The 20,279-nt window shown below is 36.9% G+C and overlaps 2 protein-coding genes across 2 annotated transcripts in view; one reads left to right on the top strand and one right to left on the bottom strand.

Annotated features, from left to right (window-relative positions):
* The first annotated feature begins 79 nt into the window (after positions 1–79).
* On the top strand, positions 80–2,540 carry LOC112044344 (putative transferase CAF17 homolog, mitochondrial). Its single transcript, XM_024080163.2, has one exon. The coding sequence runs from the start codon at positions 1,017–1,019 to the stop codon at positions 2,016–2,018; it is 1,002 nt and encodes a 333-aa protein (XP_023935931.1). The 5' UTR covers positions 80–1,016; the 3' UTR covers positions 2,019–2,540.
* A 924-nt stretch (positions 2,541–3,464) lies between these two features.
* Positions 3,465–20,279, bottom strand: part of LOC112044342 (ubiquitin carboxyl-terminal hydrolase puf) — a 70,493-nt gene continuing 53,678 nt past the window's right edge. Inside the window, exons 51-57 of the mRNA XM_024080161.2 lie at positions 19,148–19,263; positions 18,452–18,728; positions 17,576–17,752; positions 15,851–15,990; positions 14,979–15,113; positions 13,952–14,228; positions 3,465–12,997 (exon numbers count right to left, since the gene is read on the bottom strand). Coding sequence (XP_023935929.1) covers positions 12,792–12,997; positions 13,952–14,228; positions 14,979–15,113; positions 15,851–15,990; positions 17,576–17,752; positions 18,452–18,728; positions 19,148–19,263 — 1,328 coding nt within the window. The 3' untranslated portion in view covers positions 3,465–12,791. The remainder of the gene's footprint in view (positions 12,998–13,951; positions 14,229–14,978; positions 15,114–15,850; positions 15,991–17,575; positions 17,753–18,451; positions 18,729–19,147; positions 19,264–20,279) is intronic.

Genomic DNA, 20,279 nt, shown 5'->3' on the forward strand with positions numbered 1-20,279 from the left:
AACGATTTTATTACCATAAGTTTACACGACCAACTTTACACGACAAAACTCAGCATTTAAATTAATTAGGACTTGACCCTTGATAAATTATTAAAAACTTAGTAATGGTTACTTTAACGATATTTTTTTTGTAAAGAAGAATTTAAATAAGTTAGCTAACTTTATGCTGATTGCTCTTCAGTTATAATCTAAATATCTTGCTACAGAGGTTGTTAAAATTCTCTGTCTACGGTATGTCTTAAATTAGTCTGCGACTCTTCTATGTATGACATAGAGGAATTAGAAAGTGGAGATGCATCGCACTCAAATTCATGAAAAATATTCTATGTCCTTATCTACGCACAACTATAAATTTGACTCACAATACACACACGCGTAATTTTTACACAGCCTAACAAACACATTGCTTAGACTATCCACAGATTAAATACATAGAATATTCGATTACTGATCGATGTTTGGCTGTTTCGTCAAAAGAATCGATCGATTCTTTTTACAAATTGTTTTTATTCTATATTTGATAAAATTAAGGTTTAAATACTTTCAAATAAAACGTTACTCCATCTTTTACTAAACAACAAGATTTTGGCCGTTTTTTATGCCATTTGACTACACCGACCGGCATTTTTAGGGAGCTCTTTACACGACGAAAACGATTACAACAATGAAACATCGATTCTATAGCAACAGTTTTTATAAACGCGTTAGATCATAGATTTTTGATCTTTGCCAGATGGGTAACGGTTAGCGAGGTAGGTCCTGTTATTTAAATGGTCTAAGATGTATGTAAGGCTTAAATGGGCTAGAACTCAGAGCAGTAAAACTAGTATAAGAAATAGAGCTGTTACGTTTACGTCAAAGTCAAACTTACAATTGACATTGACGTCCATGATTGAAATTTATTTACAAATAAATTGGACTTGCTTTACTCACTGCAAGTTAATAATAGACAGAAATTATTGTTTAAATAAACAGAATATATATAAAATAAACAAAATCAAGCTTATCAGAATATAATGATATTTTATCAGGTAAATAGAATCTTATACAAGCCTTATGTAATCTATAAATTTCTACGCAAAGTGCACACCGAAACATTACCTTCGTCGAATATTTTGTATCCACTTCGAAATCGCGGATTGCTTAAAGTTGCGGGAGATGATGCCTCAGTGTTTCTACAAGGCCTCATTACTAATGATATGAACCATTTTGAGGAAGGAGCAAAGTCTGTGTATGCTATGTTTCTTAATAATAAAGGTAGAGTTTTATACGATACGCTAATACACAAATGGGGCGCAGAGAGTTCGTTTTTAATAGAATGCGATAGAAAACTCATAACTATACTGCAGAGACATCTAAAACTTTATAAGTTAAAGCGAAAAGTGGATATTGAAGATATCAATAAGGATTATAGTATTTATGCTTTGATAGCTCTAAATGCACCCGATATATCTGATGATAAAATAAATGTTTACAAAGATCCTCGCCTAACTGACCTGGGATATAGAATAATATCTTCTGTAGATGCTAAAGATTCAGAGGTAGCTCAAACTGTAGGAAAAGATGTAACCGAAGGTGACGAAGATGGATATAAATACTTGAGGTACAAGTTAGGTGTCAGTGAAGGGTCTGATGACTTGCCTCCTGGGACAAGTTTCCCTCTGGAAGCTAATTGTGACTATCTCCATGGAGTGAGCTTCCATAAGGGCTGTTATATAGGCCAGGAGCTTACTGCCAGAGTGCACCATACTGGAGTTGTACGAAAACGAATAATGCCTCTCAAATTTACTGAAACTATATCAAATATAGAACAGGACTCTGTGATCTCTGCTAGCAATAATCCTAAGAGTAATTTAGGGAAATTGAAAGGATTTGTAAATAATTATGGTTTAGGATTGATCAGAACCAAAGAGGCTCTAGATGCAAAGACTTTAAAAGTTGCAAACTATTCTGCAGAGGCCTTAAAACCTTCATGGTGGCCCATTGAGGCTCCAAAAGAGGTTCCCAAGAATGAATAAATTTTTTATTATAATTATTAACAGTATCTTCTAGTCTAGTAATTGTATTTTTTTTGTTTTATTTTGTAAATATGTTGTCAAAATGTGATGTAACTTTTGGGTTGGTAATAAACTAATATCAGTTTAATAAATTCCACTGATGATGTTAAAATAATATTTGTAGTTTTAATTTATGGGAACCAATTCATTTGAAACAACAAACCAATTCATTTCAAACAGTAACAATACTTATGACTTAGATAGTTCATATATTTTTTTCATTGGAATATATCACAACAGTGACTTGATTGAATTTTCATGTTATGTAACTTTCTATTAGTATAAAGATAAAAATAAGGTGCCACATAATACTTACTGAATTTGAAAAATCCTTCTGTAATAATAATATAGGAATATCCATTTAAAAATGAATTATTAAAGTTTTAGTTATTAGTCTCTAAAGCACTATGTAAAAAGAAAAAACAATAGCCAGCCACATGCCAGCACTTGTATAAATAAACATTATTTTGTCATTACTTCTTAAATTTTGTAGATTATTTTTTAAAATTGGGATTTCTTTTCAAAATTTCAGCTAAATGGACAAAACACAAGCTAAAGTCGTAAAAGAGGAAAGTGCTCTGGAGACATATAATTTCAAATGCTCTTCATGTGGTATGACTGAAGAAGCTCAATACAAAGGCACAAATCCCCCATTTTCACGCAAAATAGAACTCAAATACCCCAGCTATGTCATGAAAGACCCCTTTAGCCCTCCAGGAAAAGGAGAGATCTTAGTTTTGGGAGGGGATTGTAATATGTGCCAGAAAACAGTTTGCATAAGCAAACAATGCAGCATTTTTTATTTAAAAACATACTGTCTAGATTGTGCACATAATTCAGCTGATAAATTCCCAAATGAAGTTTCTAGTAAATTAAAACAAATTTAAAAGTTTAATTTTGTTTCCTTATCAAAATATTAAATAGACCTGACTGTCCCGAGAGTTCCTTGGATCATATTAAAGTTTAAATGTTAACAAAGTTCACATCTGTGGCGTGGCAGGTCTAAACTCCATATCCTATCTCCTACTAGGTGTCCCGTAGAAGGCCTCTCCTACAAAGTGGGGCACCCACTTTGTAGGAGAGGCCGGAGAGGCCGCAGAAGGCCTCTCTTACAGGGTGGGTGCCCTGCAGAAGGCCTCTCCTACAGATGGGTGCCCTGTAGAAGGCCTTTCATACAGGGTGGGTGCCCTGTAGAAGGCATCTCATATAGGCTGATAATGAAATGAAGTGAAATTCTTGTGCAAGAAGTTTCAATTATAAATGGTAGAGTGGACATCAAACCAAGGCTTTCAGTTCTGGCCCCTTGATGGTTGATCCTGTCCTATGTAACCTCATATCCTCATAAGATTTATGATTTGTATATTTTCATGATGGGATTGTTACATATGTGTAAAAGAAAAGAACTACTTTATAAAATACTGTTTACTTTGGCTTTCCAGTCCGATTTACAGTATTTTTGTTTTTACAAATTTTCACAAATGAATAGGGTAGTTGACTTATATACAATTTAATATAAACAATATTAATTTCATATAGTACTTGGAATAAAGGTCCGAAATATATCAATTATGTTAAAAAAAATAGCAAAAGATTGTTAGAAACTCAAGTTAAAAATATTATTTTATCTAATATACCAAATGCCAAAAAAACTGTCGGCCATTTTGTGATCTCATTTTTGCTTTACCAATCTAAATTCTTTGACCGACCATTTTCCTCAAATCTCGTTAAATACAGAGATGGTAATTACTATCATGGTTTTTTACATTAAAAATCATGGTTTTTAACAAAAACCGAAAGCCGAAAACTAGAACAGAACTTACTTGAGGTAAGTCTCGAAAAAAATCGATATATTTTTTGTGATCATAATCATAGAGGAATCAGTTATTGAGTTGCATCGCATCCAAATTCAATAACAAAACTGTCTGTCGTGTTTTGAGGGGGATGAGGTAAACTCACACAGCGAAAATATTTTAACACAAATAAATATATTTCGTGTCCTTACACTACACACAACTATAAATGTTTATTGCAATATACACACTAATACAACTTTAACAAACACATCGTTAAGACTACACAGAACATTCGATTACATGACCAATGTTTTGCTGTTCCGGCTGAAGAATGAATTGTTTTCAGATATCGTTTTTATTACAAATTTGATATATACTAAAATACTTGTTGTTGACCGTTTTTTACACCATTCAACTACACAAACCGGCATTTTTAGAGAACCTTTTGAAAGACGAAAACGATTACAACAATGAAGTATTATTCTATAGAAACAGTTTTTAAAAACGAGTTAGATCGTTGATCTTATACTTTGTCAGAGGGGTAACGTCTAGCAAGTCAAGTCTTGATCTAATTTGTCTGAGGATCTAATAAAAGTATAATAAACAATTTAAGATATCATTAATAAAAAGTGTCAACTAGCCTATTCAATAACACAGATTAATCCGAGCGAAACTATCGTTTCAATCACTTTACTATAAATATAATACACGAATACAAACAACTTTTTACCAAACCGCAACGCAATTTCTCGATTGCAACACTTAATAAAGCAGCCAGCGTCACCACACTATAGGAAACGGAAAAAATACAATCTTAAAATTATAATTACAGCATAATATAGTTAATGTTTAATGGTATATATATTAATATAAGCTCTAAAATGACAAAATGAATATACATATTTCATCTCGATAGACAGTCGCATAGATCAGATTGCTAGCACCACGATACATCCTAACGTCCTCTTTTAGAGAGTGCACCGCATTTTTCCAACTTCTACTCGTACATTAAAACAACACAATATGTATTGAAGAATTCATCCGTTAACAGCGATAATTATATTATAACTAATATACAAATACGGGAAAATTATTGCTTTGTGATCCCTAGTTAACTATTGTTTTGTATTGAATATTCGAGACATTTAATATAAAGGCAGATTCACATTTGTTTCACGTCCCTATCATACAAATAAAAATGTATGACTTCTCTTTAGTTGCGTCTCAGATACAACACGAAACGTTAATGTGAATGTGCCTTAAAGAGTAATTATTATTAATACTTACATTTTTCATAAAATGCTATCAGATAATGATTTTTTGTGATGGTATGGTATTATTAACATTTATTTTTATATAAAAAATGCGATATCCGTGAATCAAATTTTGAATCTATGCTTATGAGTAATTCCAAGGACACCTTAAATTTATTTGTGTACCTATATTATTGGGCAGTGTGCTATTTTTTATCTATAATTACAACTAAATATGCTAGCGATTACATAAAATTAAAAAATAAGTATTACGTCATAACTTTTACCAGAATCTTTGCTAGCACATAAAATGTATACAACTCTTAAAAATAGTCCCTATTACGAAAAATTTAAACAAGTTACCACATACAAAATGTTAACGTACAGTTATTTTGTATAAAATAATGCCCTGCAGATATATAAGGACACTCAAACGTCGTGGAAGAGGGTCAATTGAAATACCACCAAAAGCAGAAAAATGGTACTCCATCATTTAGGTGCCATAAATATCATCTATAAATTACTTACTAAGGCGCAATATATTCAAGTAAACAATATTTATTCAACTCCAATTGCGAATTGAAATAATAATATATTTTTAACTGAAAAACTCATGCATCTAAACTGCAGACTACATAAATGAGTCCTCGGTCGCGCAGTAATACAGAAATGTTGAGGTGTTTTTTTTATCTCTACAAGTTAGCCCTTGACTACAATCTCACTGATGGTAAGTGATGATGCAATCTAAGATGGAAGCGGGCTAACTTGTAAGGAGTAGAATGAAAATCCACACCCTTTTCGGTTTCTACACGTCATCGTACCAGAACGCTAAATCGCTTGGTGGTACGTGTTGCCGTTAAGGTCGTAAGGTCACGGCTGACCTAGACTAATTCTTTAGTAATCAGTTACCATCCAACAGGCAAAGCCGCGATGCGATTTAGCGTGTCCATTTTCATCCTACTCCCAAGTTAGTCCACTTCCATATTAGATTGCATCATCACTTACCATAAAGTGATATTGTGGTCAAGGGCTTACTTGTAAAGAATAAACAAACATCTCTCTTCTGTCGTCATACACACACTACTGGACCGCGCGGGCGAGGTCTCAGATATGCGGTTATAGCTTGGCAACTTCGTTCGTAACACTTCCGATGGTCCGCGCGGGCCGGGGGGCGTGTAGCGATGAATGAAAAACCCACGACAGTTTCCCGCACGCACGATTTCACGCGCAGTCTTTCCCCCCGTCGCCCGCATATCATGGAAGTGTCGTCAACGAACTTGCCAGAGTTATAGCTTCTATCAAGAACAGTCAGCCTCACAACGTAATTCTTTTTTTTTAAATGTAAGACTTCCGACTACACAATTCATACTGGCCTATAATTTCAACATTCCGCGCACAAAGTATCTATAAAAATGGAGAACGAAAAAGTGTACTTTGGACGGGTTTTTACTTACAATAGGTATAAAATTGTGATTCAAATTTCATTGCTGGGATTTACATTGGAACGAGCTCTACTGTATTCATGTTCCGATCTTCGTAATACTCAGGTAGGGAAATGAGAAACACGTGTAACGCTCCTAGTATGGTGGGTCAAATATTCTGTGACACAGCTATAGTGCTTTTCATGAAAGAAGTCCCCCAGAAGGTATTCATTGTCATGTCATTTGGTAATGACGGTCATAATGTCATTTGTTTAAGGTTCTGTCAATTTTAGTTCAGGTTTTAGCCGCGGGACTTCTTTCATGAAAAGGACTCTATCAAACCTTAAACTAATAATTTTTCACAGCCGAAACGTAATAAAATAATTTTGACGACGTCCCATGTAAGAAGACATGGCCGAACTCGCGTACAAAATATCCATCAATATTTTTCTATTACAATATTATATTTATATCAAAAATGCTTCTTAGTATGCAGATGCTTCGACACAAATACCTCACGAAACAAAACTTTTAAATGTCTATAATCGGTGTTAAACATGAACGCACAGTAAGATTCTCCAATCGGCACTGGATAGCATAATATTGGCAAATATACTCAGAGGCACAATTATCCGCCCACTTTAATATACTCGCGTCATTTTAAAGTGGCCGGATAATTGTGCCTCTGAGTATATTTTACTGTTATGCACATCGCACTCGCTGTTTTACAACGCACAATAATTGTTCTACATAATGTCAAAATATATTTAATTATTTTAAAAAAGTCAATCGCATTATATTGGTATCAACTCGATGTTAAAATCCGTCAATCGTTTCTTATTAGGATAGATGACACTTTTTAAAGATCTATAATTCATTCATTATCGTTCTGTTACATCGTAGAAAATATACCGTTTTTTTTTAGAAACTAGAATACTCCGAAATTTTAAATTGAACTTTTGTATAATGCCCGAAAACACTATCCGCCATGATGGTCTATAGCTGTAATCTGTGTCATTACGTCGCATTTCAGTTTTTTTAATTAAAACGATGATTTATAATAATATTTACACCGAAAGTATATTTATTACCATATTCCATATCTGTATATAACGAGATTGCAAGAAAACTCTGATTTAAAGCATTTTGATCGGTTTAGAGCACAAATCAGACATCATTTAGTTTGACGTGTATATATTTACAAATACTATGACGTCACGAAATTGACGACAATGTTTTTGGCGTTTCGAAAGTCATCTTTTGCTATATTTAATTAAAATTGGTATGTATATTTCGAACCCTTATTCCAAGTACTAAACGAAATATTGCTAATAATAAATTTGATATGAATATAAGTTAACTACCCCATTAAGTGTGCAGGAAATGAGATACACAATCTCCGAATAAGAAAAAAAACGAGTCTTTTGTACTAACGTTACGTAAGAATTTACAGACAAACAAATTCATAGATTGCCAATACCGTTAGTTGAAAATATAATGGTGATTTTATACTATTGCAGTCGCGGCAAACCAGCATGCGTATTATCGGATGTCATATTACAGCGCGAACGATGTGTACAAGTGTGCGTTCACTATTAACATCTACGTAAAATGTTAGTCATCTTACAATTATACATTAAAGGTCGGTTTCACTACACAATGAGTGTCGGATAGTCTAACCGTTAGTTCTGTCGCTATCTTACTTGTTACAAAGACAAAACTTGCGAATTAGCTATGTGACAGTTATCACGTGGTGAAACCAGCCCTAAACCTTACACGCAATACTACGTTCGACAGTACATAATATACTCCTGAATCCGTCCGCATTATGCTTTATAACTAAAACGTTTATATTACCTACATATACTAATAGAATTTGCAATGCCTAAATATAGTGGTTCCCAATTTACAAGTTGCCAATGAGAGACAGAAATATAACCCTTTTGACTCACTCACACATTGATATTTTAAAATACTGTACTTAAAAATGGAAGCTTGTTTAAAGAATATTTGATAATCCAAATGAATTGAACGATTTTGCGAATTGTTATGAGCACAACTTCTAAACACAAAGCTAAAGGCAAAAGAGACGACCACAGTCTTCAATACATTTAAATAAAAGGTGCATTCCCCAACAATAAAGTTAAACTAATTTTATAGGAAAATGTTCTACACATTTTGACATATCTAGGAGAATATGGATGCCATGCAGAAAACACTGCCCTAAAACAACCATTCAAACAAGCTTTATAATAATTAACTAGCACTTAATCAAATACATATTATAAATATAAAAGAAATACAAAAAATAAACCGTAATAAATTCCACAAGTCTTTAGATAACATGCTTAAACAAACGAATATAAAGAAACTAGTACTGCCATAAAGATATTAATTAAACAAAATATATTATTAGGTTTTAGATAATGTGACATAATATATATCTAATTTTGTTTAAGATTACATTATATTACTATTAGTTTTTATTTTTACAATTAAAGCAACCGAATAATAATAATAATAATACAAACAAAACTTGGTGAATCTATAACCTGTATATTTTTCTCCTAAATATTGTTTATTACTGACACAGGTAAATGATTCAGATTTGTTTTGTTTAAACAACATTTAATAAAAAACATTATATTATTAGGACATTATATAACAATTTCAAATACTAGATGATAGTTACATGAATTTGACATAACAAGCGAGCTTCTTAAACAATAACTTCAAACGTAGGATGCGCTACCACTAAACAAAGATTTTTGCGTGGTCACGTGATCATGACGTCATCACGCAAAAATCTGATTGGTCAAATCATTTGCGTCTGGTCGGTCGGAACGCACCCTTAACATGAGACAGTAACTTCCCAGCCTCAGTTAATGACAACGTAAAATTATCTTACTATTTTTTTATAATGAAGAGACACGGTTCTTAACATATATATTATTTAATTTTTATAAAAAAGTACAACTTGAGCCACCTATACAAAAAATGCGTAAAACTTTTTTAAAATAGCGCTTCATATAACATTCCTTCATTTGAAGAGCAGGGCAAATTACATTTTAATTTTAGTTAAATTTAAAATGTGGGTACGGAAAGAGTTGATATCAATCAAGTCTTTGAGTCAAATTTTGTTTATAAATCGCTCATTTACGAATAATTCCTCGTCTATATTAATATTATAAAGCTGAAGAGTTTGTTTGTTTGTTTGATTGATTGAACGCGCTAATCTCAGGAACTACTGGTCCGATTTGAAAAATTCTTTCAGTGTTAGGTAGTCCATTTATCGAGGCAGGCTACAGGCTATATATTATCCCCGTATTCCTACGGGAACGGGAACCACGCGGGTGAAACCGCGCGGCGTCAGCTAGTTTACGAATAGTCTGCGCAGTATACTTGTAAGTGTGCGGGCTATGACGACAGATGAGGAGAGCTGCGGGCGGCAACACGTGATAATTTAATGAACAAAGAATTTATACAATGAATGAATGAATGTTTATTCACGAAAATATAGGTCGAACACGATGGTACAAATAGAATTGAGCTAATACATTTTACAATAACTGGTGTATGAATATTAATATCGTATGTATTTAAATACATGTAGGCGAAAAAAAAAAAAAAAAATTACAAAATGTCACAATTACAAAATAAATAATAAATTACAAAATGTCCATGTCCATAATCTTGAATGTCATATTAACAATAAGAAAGAAAAGGTTTAGAAGTGGACCGTTAAAATACGTTGACAATTATGCTCAGACCAATTATTGTATAGGACCTGCCTCGCTAGACGTTACTTTTCTGTCAAAGTATATGATCACCGATCTAATGCGATTATAAAAACTGTCTCTATAGAATTGATATTAAATAGTTTCAATCGTGTTTGTCGGTTAAAGAGCTCCGTAAAAACACCTTTTTGTGTAATTGAATTGTGTAAAAAACGGGCAAAAACTTCTAGTTTAGTTTATGATATATACCAAATCTAAGCTCGGTTTCCTCAGAAAATGACAGACAATTTTGTTCGTGACTATGAGTGCGATACAGGTCCTTCTATAATTGGTCTGAGCAATTATGACATAAAATCCGCGTGCCACTCGCTCCTCCCTCTTTATCCTGTCATTGACCCCCCCACCGCTGAACCGGGTCAATAGGCTAGTTGACATTGTTTTTAAAGAGGTCCTAAATTGTTTATTATCCTATTAGTTAGATTGTAAAATATATTTTATATTTTTTGGGACTATTCCCAACCTTTTTTTTGTAAATAAACTTTTGGATAACGTCCGAAAGTGCTGGCCGCCATGATGGTTTATAGTTTATCTGTTTTTTAGTTTAGTTTTCTATTAAAACCAAATTTTTTAATATTTACACCAGAAGTATGGTAATTACCATTTCTGTATTTAACGGGATTCCCGGTAAACTGTGAGTCAAAGCATGTCAATCAGTTTTAAGCAAAAAAATCAGACATCCGTGTCATCATTTGACTTGATTGTTTACTAAGGCTATGACTTCATGCCGTTTCTAGCGTTTGGAAAAATAGATATTCAATATTAAAATTTTAAACTTAAGCAATCTTTTACTATTTTTAATTAAAATTAGTATATTTCGGATTCCAAGTACTATACGAAATTAATAATGTATAGTTAAAATTTGATATTAGTCAACTAGCCTACTATGTGGTTAGTATATAAATATTGAGTATAAATTACCATCAAATCAGTTCAATTTGATTACTTATACCTTCACTTCACTGGGTGGGTGCCTCATTCCAATTGAAATTTGGCGGTCATGTGAACTCTTTCGGTCATTTGCACAATGTTTAAGCTGTAGGTTACCTTGGTCCACTCTTTGACATCATCTATCCGCTTTCTTTGGTGTCTTTCTGGAGCACGTTTTCCGTGTTTCTTACCGTCTAGGATCAACCTGGGAAACTCAAAGAGGTCATCTTCTTTGAAGTTGCCCGAAAAATGCGATTTTCCTCCTCACTCACCAAACATGATTGTCACGATGCTACGGTTACAATTGGCTCTTTTTAGAGGCTCATTCAGGACGATGTGTTTCCAGGAAACATTAAACTACTCAAAAGCTTGCAACCGTTGATAACTCTTTTTAGGACCCATGTCTTGGACCAAACATAACATTTGTTATGTTATTAACATATCCGATATCTTGTAGGGAAAGGAATCTTGGGTTCACATAATGCTTTGGATATTTTATAAAAAGTAGCCTTTCCTTGTCTAATTCTGCATTTTATTTCTTCTTGATGGCCCAAGTATTTAATTTACTCATAAATTAGTAAATTCAATCACTTTCTAAGAAAGCAATAGTAATTTAATTTGCCCTGTTGTCTGAGACGTTGTAAGTGAAAGGACACTTTAACGTAAATTTTTTTCGGATTGGGTTTTTACGTTATTTTGTCTATATTGGAGGGTCTATTTTGCTTTCCTTGAGGAAATGTTCTTATGTGCAAGTAAGTTTTATCGTTATTTTGATGATTTATTTGCTGCAAATGAAATTTCAAAAAAAAAAACATACAGCCAAACGTAGAACCTCCTCCTTTTTGGAAGTCAGTTAAAAATAATTTTTTACAATACAATATACATTTTTTAAACAATTTCACGTTGATCCGAATCGTATTTATATTTTAGCAAGTGGTTAATCCTACTGCAGAGACTAAATAAATTTTCCCTTATGACAAGACATGTGGAATGTTTATCATAATTATGACGATATTAATACATGCATACACTGAAATAGTCCAAAGTTCAAGTGTATTTATAATGGGAATTTTTGCGCCATTTTTGAAAACTAATTTGGTTTCTATTTATACATGCTCTACCTTTAAATTTAATTTTTGAACAGAGTGCATTTGTTTTCGTTGTTAAAGGGTAGGTTTGGCTAAAGAGAACACTGAGACTGATAGCTAAATGTCACCAAATTAAACTTCATCTTTATTGAATCGATATTCTACTAATTACCTTACGCTTATGCTTTCAGTTCTCACACCCACAATACAACAACCAACACGGTCGGATTTTTCGATATTATTTATTTTATTCAAATTTACAAATTAACCTCCAATGTGGAAAAACACTTTTAAATAAAAAATAAATATAAAATATATTCAATTGAAACAATTTTATCGAACCCTTTGTTCGGGCCCGGCACATTTGAAACATCACGTTTTTTTTTTATAGCGTTCTTAGCGAGTCTCGGTAAGACGGTAGTACTGATATTTTATAATAGGCTCATCAATCTCACTCAATCGTCGGGGGGCTGCAACTGATGCAGGCGCCGCAGAGCGTGCGACAGTAGGGGGAGTAGGTCCGCCGGGGGCGAAGGCGCCGGGGTCTCCGAGCTGGAATCGTCAGACTCTTCAATAGGCTCGTCGGCTTCGCTGCCCTCGGCAGACGGACACCGCGTCTCGCTCGGCGATTCTCCAGTCTCCGTCTCCCCGGTTTCCTCTTCTGTTGGAGAATTATTTAAGGTCATTATTTGCTATTTTATAATAGGACCTATCTGAGACTTGATTGCTAATTATAGGTTTAAAGTCGGTGGATGGCAGGGCGAGCGAGTTAAGCCCGAAATTTTCTGCATTCTCCAATTAAATGAGCATATCCGCAAGAACCAAAATTACAGATTAGATGAATTTAAATGCGATTTTAATATAATTCATTGGAATTTGTTTACATTTTTTTTATATTAGCTGTAGCGTCACTAAAGTCTGAGCTGAAAATCATCGCCGTGTATTATACTTGTAAGTAGTGCACGGCATATGCTGAGCTGTACACCCTTTATTTTTAAGGGTTACAGACGGACATGCTGTCTTTAGGGTAAGATCTGTAACTTTTAAATCTGAATAAATTCATTTTCTTTCTATTATTTTCACAGAAACATTAAACAAAATCACTCTGATTGTGATTCCAACCACAATAAACCGATGTCCACTTAGAGGAGAGAGTACAGAGATTACACAGAAGAGGCGATCCCACTTCCTAGTCGTCAGAGCTTTTGTGCTTGTTTAACCTCCCGGTTGCTGCTGGGAACACATATTAAGGTAGCATCTCAGACCAATTATTGTATAGGACCTGCCTCGTTAGACGTTACTTTTCTGTCAAAGTATATGATAAACGATCTAATGCGATTGTAAAAACTGTCTCTATAGAGTCGATGTTAAATAGTTGTAATCGTGTTCGTCGGTTAAAGCGCTCCATAAAATACCTTTTTGTGTAATTGAATTGTGCAAAAAACGGGCAAAAACTTCCAGTTTAGTATAAGATATTTACAAAATCTAAGCTCGTTTTTCTCAGAAAATTACAGACAATTTTGTTCGTGACTATGAGTGCGATACAGGTCCTTCTATAATTGGTCTGAGGGTAGCATTATCATTGTGGGCAGCGGCGCGACAGTCGCGTACTCACCGGTGGGTCTGAGTAGTCGCTGGTGCAACGCGGTGGCGGCCCGTTGCAAGGCGCGTGCGAGCGGCGATCCCGGCGCCGGCCGCGCGCGCTCTGCCAGTAGAAGCAGCGCGTGCGTGTTGCCCAGCAGCGCGGCCAGCGACGCGACTGTCGCGCTGCCCGCTATCTCGTCGGCCAGCGCCTCGGCCGCCCGGGGCCCGCCCATGACGGCGCCGGTGCTCCCCGAGCCGCCCGCGATCCCGGCGATGCTCGCCGCGTTCGGACTCGAAGATGAACCCAACTGCACGTAAAATAAACATAAAATGGAAATTCCAAAAGGGCGCGTGGTAAACTAAATCTCTAAAAAAGGAGAAAGAAGAAGAACTTTTTTATTACAAAAGTTAAAACTGCATTATCAATATTTGATTCGAATTCCATTTATTTGAAGTAGTTATGATATTATGCTACATATATTTTTTTGTTTTTTTGAAAAAGAATATTTGCCTTTTTTTTATATGATATATATTCCCCTCCAACTAGTCGGGAAAGACTGTGTTAAGAGTGGCCCGACAATACACCAACGGTAAGAGCGGTCGGACTCATCACCGAAGGGTGGTGGTTCGATCCCCGCCCCGTTGGTCTATTGTCATACCCACTCCTAATACAGTCTTTCTCGACTAGTTGGAGGGAAATGGGAATATTCGTCGTATTTAAAAAGATATGACAAATATTCTATTAAAAAAAAAAAAGTCGAAAACTACTACTTGTAATAATCTTCGCTGATGACGATAATATTGTAAACATTGCAAATAAGAATATTAATCGCCAATACATTATTTCGGGCGTGGATAAATATGTATCTTCTACTATAGTCTGGCAAGGTCGTTGACGACACTCCCATGATATGTAGGCGGCGGGGGGAATCACTGCGCGGGTGTAAAATCGTGCATGAGGTTCATCAGTCGTGGGTTTTTCATTCATCGCTACACGCCCCCCGGCCCGCGCGGGCAATCGGTAGTGTTACGAACGAAGTAGCCAAGCTGTAGGATACCTTGGGGTAGTAGTGCTGCATGAACTCGTAGATGGCGGGGTCGGCCAGCGACTCGCGCTCGTCCAGCAGTATCGCGTCCACGTACTCCGACACCACGCTGCATTCCAACAGCATCTCTTCTAGCTTCGCATCCGCCTGGAAGCCATGAATTTTATCTTATATATAATATATAAAATATTATAAAGCTGAAGACTTTTTTTGTTGGTTTGTTTGATTGAACGCGCTAATCTCTGGAACTACTGGTCCGATTTGAAAAATTCTTTCTTCTTTCTATCAAGGCTATAGGCTATATTTTATATAACCTACGGGAACGGGAACCACGTGGGTGAAACCGCGGGGCGTCTACTAGTACTCTATATATGCATATTCAGTAGGTCTGAGAATCGGCCAACATTTATTTTTCAAACCCCTAAACCCTAAGTGTAGGGTAGGAGTAGGATTATATAGGAGTAGGGTAGAGGTAGGGTAGGGCATAAGTCCGTTAGTATATGATTTTTTTTTTTAATATCTATAAGTTTTTAAGGGACTTTTATTATAACTAACATGTCAGCCCCATCATACCCTAATCTATACTATTATTATAAAGCTGAAGAGTTTGTTTGTTTGTTTGATTGACCGCGCTAATCTCAGGAACAGGACTGGTCCGATTTGAAAAATTCTTTCAGTGTTGGATCCCATTGATTGAGGAAGGCTATAGGCTATATATTATTCCCGTATTCCTACGGGAACGGGAACCACGCAAGTGAAACCGCGCAGCGTCAGCTAGTTCAGTATAATATGATAAAATCCGTCTTAGTATCCATAACACAGACTACACGCTTACTCTGGGGCTAAGTAGTGTTGTGTGTATTGTGTTTGTAAGTAAGTAATACCGGCGAAGCGGCCACGTCCCTCCAGAAGGCGGCGAAGTAGTTGAACCTCAGCGGCACCGCCTCCAGCGCGCACAGCGCTGACAGCAGCACCAGCTGCTCCGACATGCAGCGCTGACTGCGCGCCACGCGGCAACACGTGTCTGGAATACAAGCTCAGTCAGAACATGATGAACAACCGGCAGCACATCATCATCATCATCATTATCAGCCGATGGACGTCCACTGCTGGACATAGGCCTCTTGCATGGACTTCCAAACAAAACGGTCTCGAGCCGCCAGCTTCCAGCGGCTCCCCGCAACCCGCTTGATATCCTCAGTCCACCAAGAGGGGGGTCGATCAAGTCTGCGCTTTCCGGTGCGGGGTCGCCATTCCAACACCTTGGGACCCCAACGTCCATCGGCTCTTCGAACTATGTGGCCTGCCCATTGCAATTTCAGCTTCGCGACTCGACTCGCTGAGCTATATTAGTGGCTTTGGTTCTTCTGCGGATCTCCTTATTTCTGATTCGATCACGCAGAGAAACACCAAGCATAGCTCGCTCCATCACCCGTTGAGTGACTTTGAGCTTTTTTATGAGGTTAGCGACAGCACATGTGTGAGATAAATGCTTCTCAATAAGAACAAAAGAACATTCGGAGGTAAGTCCAAGTGTATGAAATAGAAGCTTCTCAATCAGAACAAGTCGAACAACCGACAATATTTTTTTTCCATTTGCACTGTAAATATGTGAGCCGATCTAATAGGCTACTTGCCTCTTTTGTAAACTGTGTTTAAACTGAATTATGGAAGTATTATAAGCTATATTTTATTTTGTCCCGCTAATAATAACCAGTAAAAAAAATAATATAAATGAAAAAATATCTACGTCAAATTTTTGCCGCCGAAACACAATACATTAGCAAGTGACGTCATTCATAGAGATAACAGCGTGATTGGCGTTTGCCGGGATGTGATATATCACGTCACTCATCCGCCAATCACAAACTGATGCCTTGTAGCGAATGTACTGGCGTCACAGTTTATGACTGGCGTTTGCGGTGACGTGATAAAAATACAATTTTGTTTTATAAAAATATTACAATTACGAGATAATTTTCACAAATAAAAATGTGGTTAGAGTTTCTAGGTATCTTAACTGCCTATATGCAAAAAATCTTCTTAGTTTTGTACAGCAGGCGAGAAGCCTATTGACGTAATGGGGATGATGACTAGGTTTGAATATATTGATTTTTATGATACATTCGGGTCAATGTTAACTAATTTATTCATAAAAAGCAAAGATTGTCTGGATATTTGCAAAATAAAGAAGATTATAAAATCGTAATTAGATGAAAATTCATACAGTTTTAGCTTCCTTACATTAAATGTGACATTTTTCAATAAATGAACTATAAACATAAAACAATAATTTTGTTTGAACGCCCATACAAACCTATCGATCAGCAAGCCAAGGACGTCACTAAATCATGCCATTCTGTATGGGGCGTTATTCAGGGATCCGCGGCAGCGCCGCAAATCTGACTCTTTAAATCCCTGTAGCTCCGAAAGTAATGATCGCAGATACCCTGTTACTTTTACAAAATTGCTTTACTATTAGCATACTTTTAATTTATATAAAATTTAAAAAACTGTCATCATCCTTATTGAGAAATTCGTCAGTCGTATAATAATCTCCAGTAGATAAATTGTACAGCAATCTCCAGTATACACTAAGTCATAGTCACCAATAAACTTGTGGTAGGGGCGGTAGAGCGCGGTGCGCAGCGAGTGTGCGGGCGCGTGCGGCGTGCGCGCGCGCGGGCGGGACGCGGCGCGGGCGGCTGCGTGCGCGCCCGCCGCCAGCGGCACCAGCGCGCCCAGCGCCGCGCACCCGCCGATCAGCACCAGCTCGCGGACCACGCCTGACACACAAACAACCATAGTAAAACTGTTTCAGTATGACCAGACCAATGTGTTGACTCATATTGAAACTTCTTCATTCATTAAAAAACCCTCAAATTATAAAATTAAAAAATCTATTAATCTCATGATTTGAAAGTAATATTGACGTATTATGGACATTAATCATGTGCTTCTAATGAATCACATGATTTCTTCACTTATATCAGGTTCACTTCTAATTATATCTAGGTTATCAAGCCACATTCGGCTCACTGCAAAACACGAGTCTCCTTTCAAAATGAGAGGGGTTAGGCCAATAGTCCACCACGCTGGCTCAATGCGGATTGGCAGACTTCATACACGTAGAAAATTGCGAAAATTCTCAGGTATGCAGGTTTCCTCACGATGTTTTTCCTTCACCGTTATATAGTCATGTGATATTTAGTTTCTTCAAATGCACACAACTGAAAAATTGGAGGTGCAAGCCCCAGACCGGATTCGAACCTACGCCCTCCGAAATCGGAGGCAGGTCATATCCGCTGGGCTTTTATATCTATATCATGTAGTTATAATGATCATTCGGAACGCAGGGGCATCAACACGCGCTCGACACAAACCCAATTATACTTCCGTGACGTCAATATGAATCAGGTTGTAATTAATTTCGAATATTCAGTAACAGTCACAAGCTTCTAAATCAATCATGAATAAGCCCTTACCGAGCGCCGCGTAAGGCAGCCGAGGCGTCCTCTGGTGCAAGTTGAGCAGCGTCAGCAGGCGGCGCGCGCACTCGGGCCAGTCCTTGCACGCGAGCAGCAGTCCGCGCGCCTCCTTCGCGTCCCTCCGCAGCCGCAGCGTGCGGCACAGCGCCCGCGCCCACCGCAGCGCCGCCACCAGCTCCGCGCGGACTGCCCCGCTGCCCGCGCCCACGCCCGCGCCCACACCGCCCACGCCAGCCCCGCCTTCCACGTACACCGCGTGGAGACTGTGTAGAGCCTGTGGGAGTCACATTTATATCAGCATTTGGTCATATTCAAAGTTACGCTTATATAACCAGCGGGCACCTACTCCGAAGGACCAAGTGCGGAACTGGCCTAGAAGAATGAATGAATGAAAGAATGTATGATGGTCTATAGTGATAGTGATATTTCAACTGTTTCATGACGTCACGTTAACAAATCCCTTACAAACGGAGCGTTTGACAAAAATAATAGTACATCAAGTAACATTGTGACGTCACAAAATAGACGACAGCGTTTTTAACGTCTGGAAAGTTTTAAAAAATATTTAATAAGAAATCCTTAATTTTTATTAAATAATATTCGATACATTTCGGACGCTTATTTCATACACTATGCGAAATTAATATTGTTTATATTAAATTTGATATGAGACATCTACCCTATTGCACTGACCTCGAATGTCATTTGCAGGCCGCCGTTGCACACGACGTAGAGTCGGTCGTCCTCGTTCTCGACGAGCGTGCAGAACGCAGAGATGAGCGTCGTCCAGCAGGTGCGCCCGTTCAGCCCTGCAAACACTGTCCAATTATTATTTATTTATTTATTTTAATAAACTTTATTTATTGTTAATGGTGGATATAATAGCATCGAACATAGAGAATTATGGTTGGAATGGGATAGACTTCACTTTACACACTTTAGCAAAACTTATACGTAAAGATATTTTTATAAATCGGTAGTCGTTATCAACCCATATTCGGCTCACTGCTGAGCTCGAGTCTCCTCTCAGAATGAGTTAGGCCAATAGTCCTCCACGCTGGCCCAATGCGGATTGGCAAACTCCACACATTGGATAGAAGCAGGCGTTACTTTGCGGAAGTTCATCATGATTATATAATGATTTATTTATTTTGCTATCATCCGCGAAAATTCGGCGAACCCATGCGACAACGTCACCCAGGTCCGACAAAATACTCTCTACGTACGTTTCACCCCGAAACCGGAGCATCCTCAGGAGATGTTGACTCTACAACGTGCAATTGCAAAGTGTCGTTTTCGACCTTTGCTTCGTCTTTTATAGACCAAAAAGTAGGTGGGGCAAGAGGTGGGCGTTGCCAAGATACTCATAATATAAGCGATTTATCTCGCATCGCATGCGAGATAAATCGCTGGGCAATCGCGGCTCACACAATCGGTTCGAATTCAAGCGTATCTCTCTTTATCCAACACGATACTATAGAAAGAGAAAGATAGAGGTGAATTAAAAACTAGCACCTGCAAGTACATATAGACCTTGTAACAAAACATAATAACACTACAGTTCTACTTATTTTCCTTGCCTGTTTGCCAACATTGATACAAATAACACAACTGTTAATCTATAAACTGATCTATTCAATTCTATGCATAGTTTTCTAGACTTTATTTTCGACGTAATATATTTATTTATGATAGCCCAGTGGATATGACCTCTGCCTCCGATTCCGGAGGGTGTGGATTCGAATCCGGTCCGGGGCATGCACCAAATTTTCAGTTGTGTGCATTTTAAGAAATTAAATATCACGTGTCTCAATCGGTGAAGGAA

Source organism: Bicyclus anynana, chromosome 21 (assembly GCF_947172395.1).
Source record: "Bicyclus anynana chromosome 21, ilBicAnyn1.1, whole genome shotgun sequence".
Lineage (NCBI taxonomy): Eukaryota > Metazoa > Arthropoda > Insecta > Lepidoptera > Nymphalidae > Bicyclus > Bicyclus anynana.

What these genes read in the sequence shown, in the direction of transcription:
- LOC112044344 (XM_024080163.2), top strand. Translation starts at nt 1,017, where the DNA reads ATGATATTTTATCAGGTAAATAGAATCTTATACAAGCCTTATGTAATC.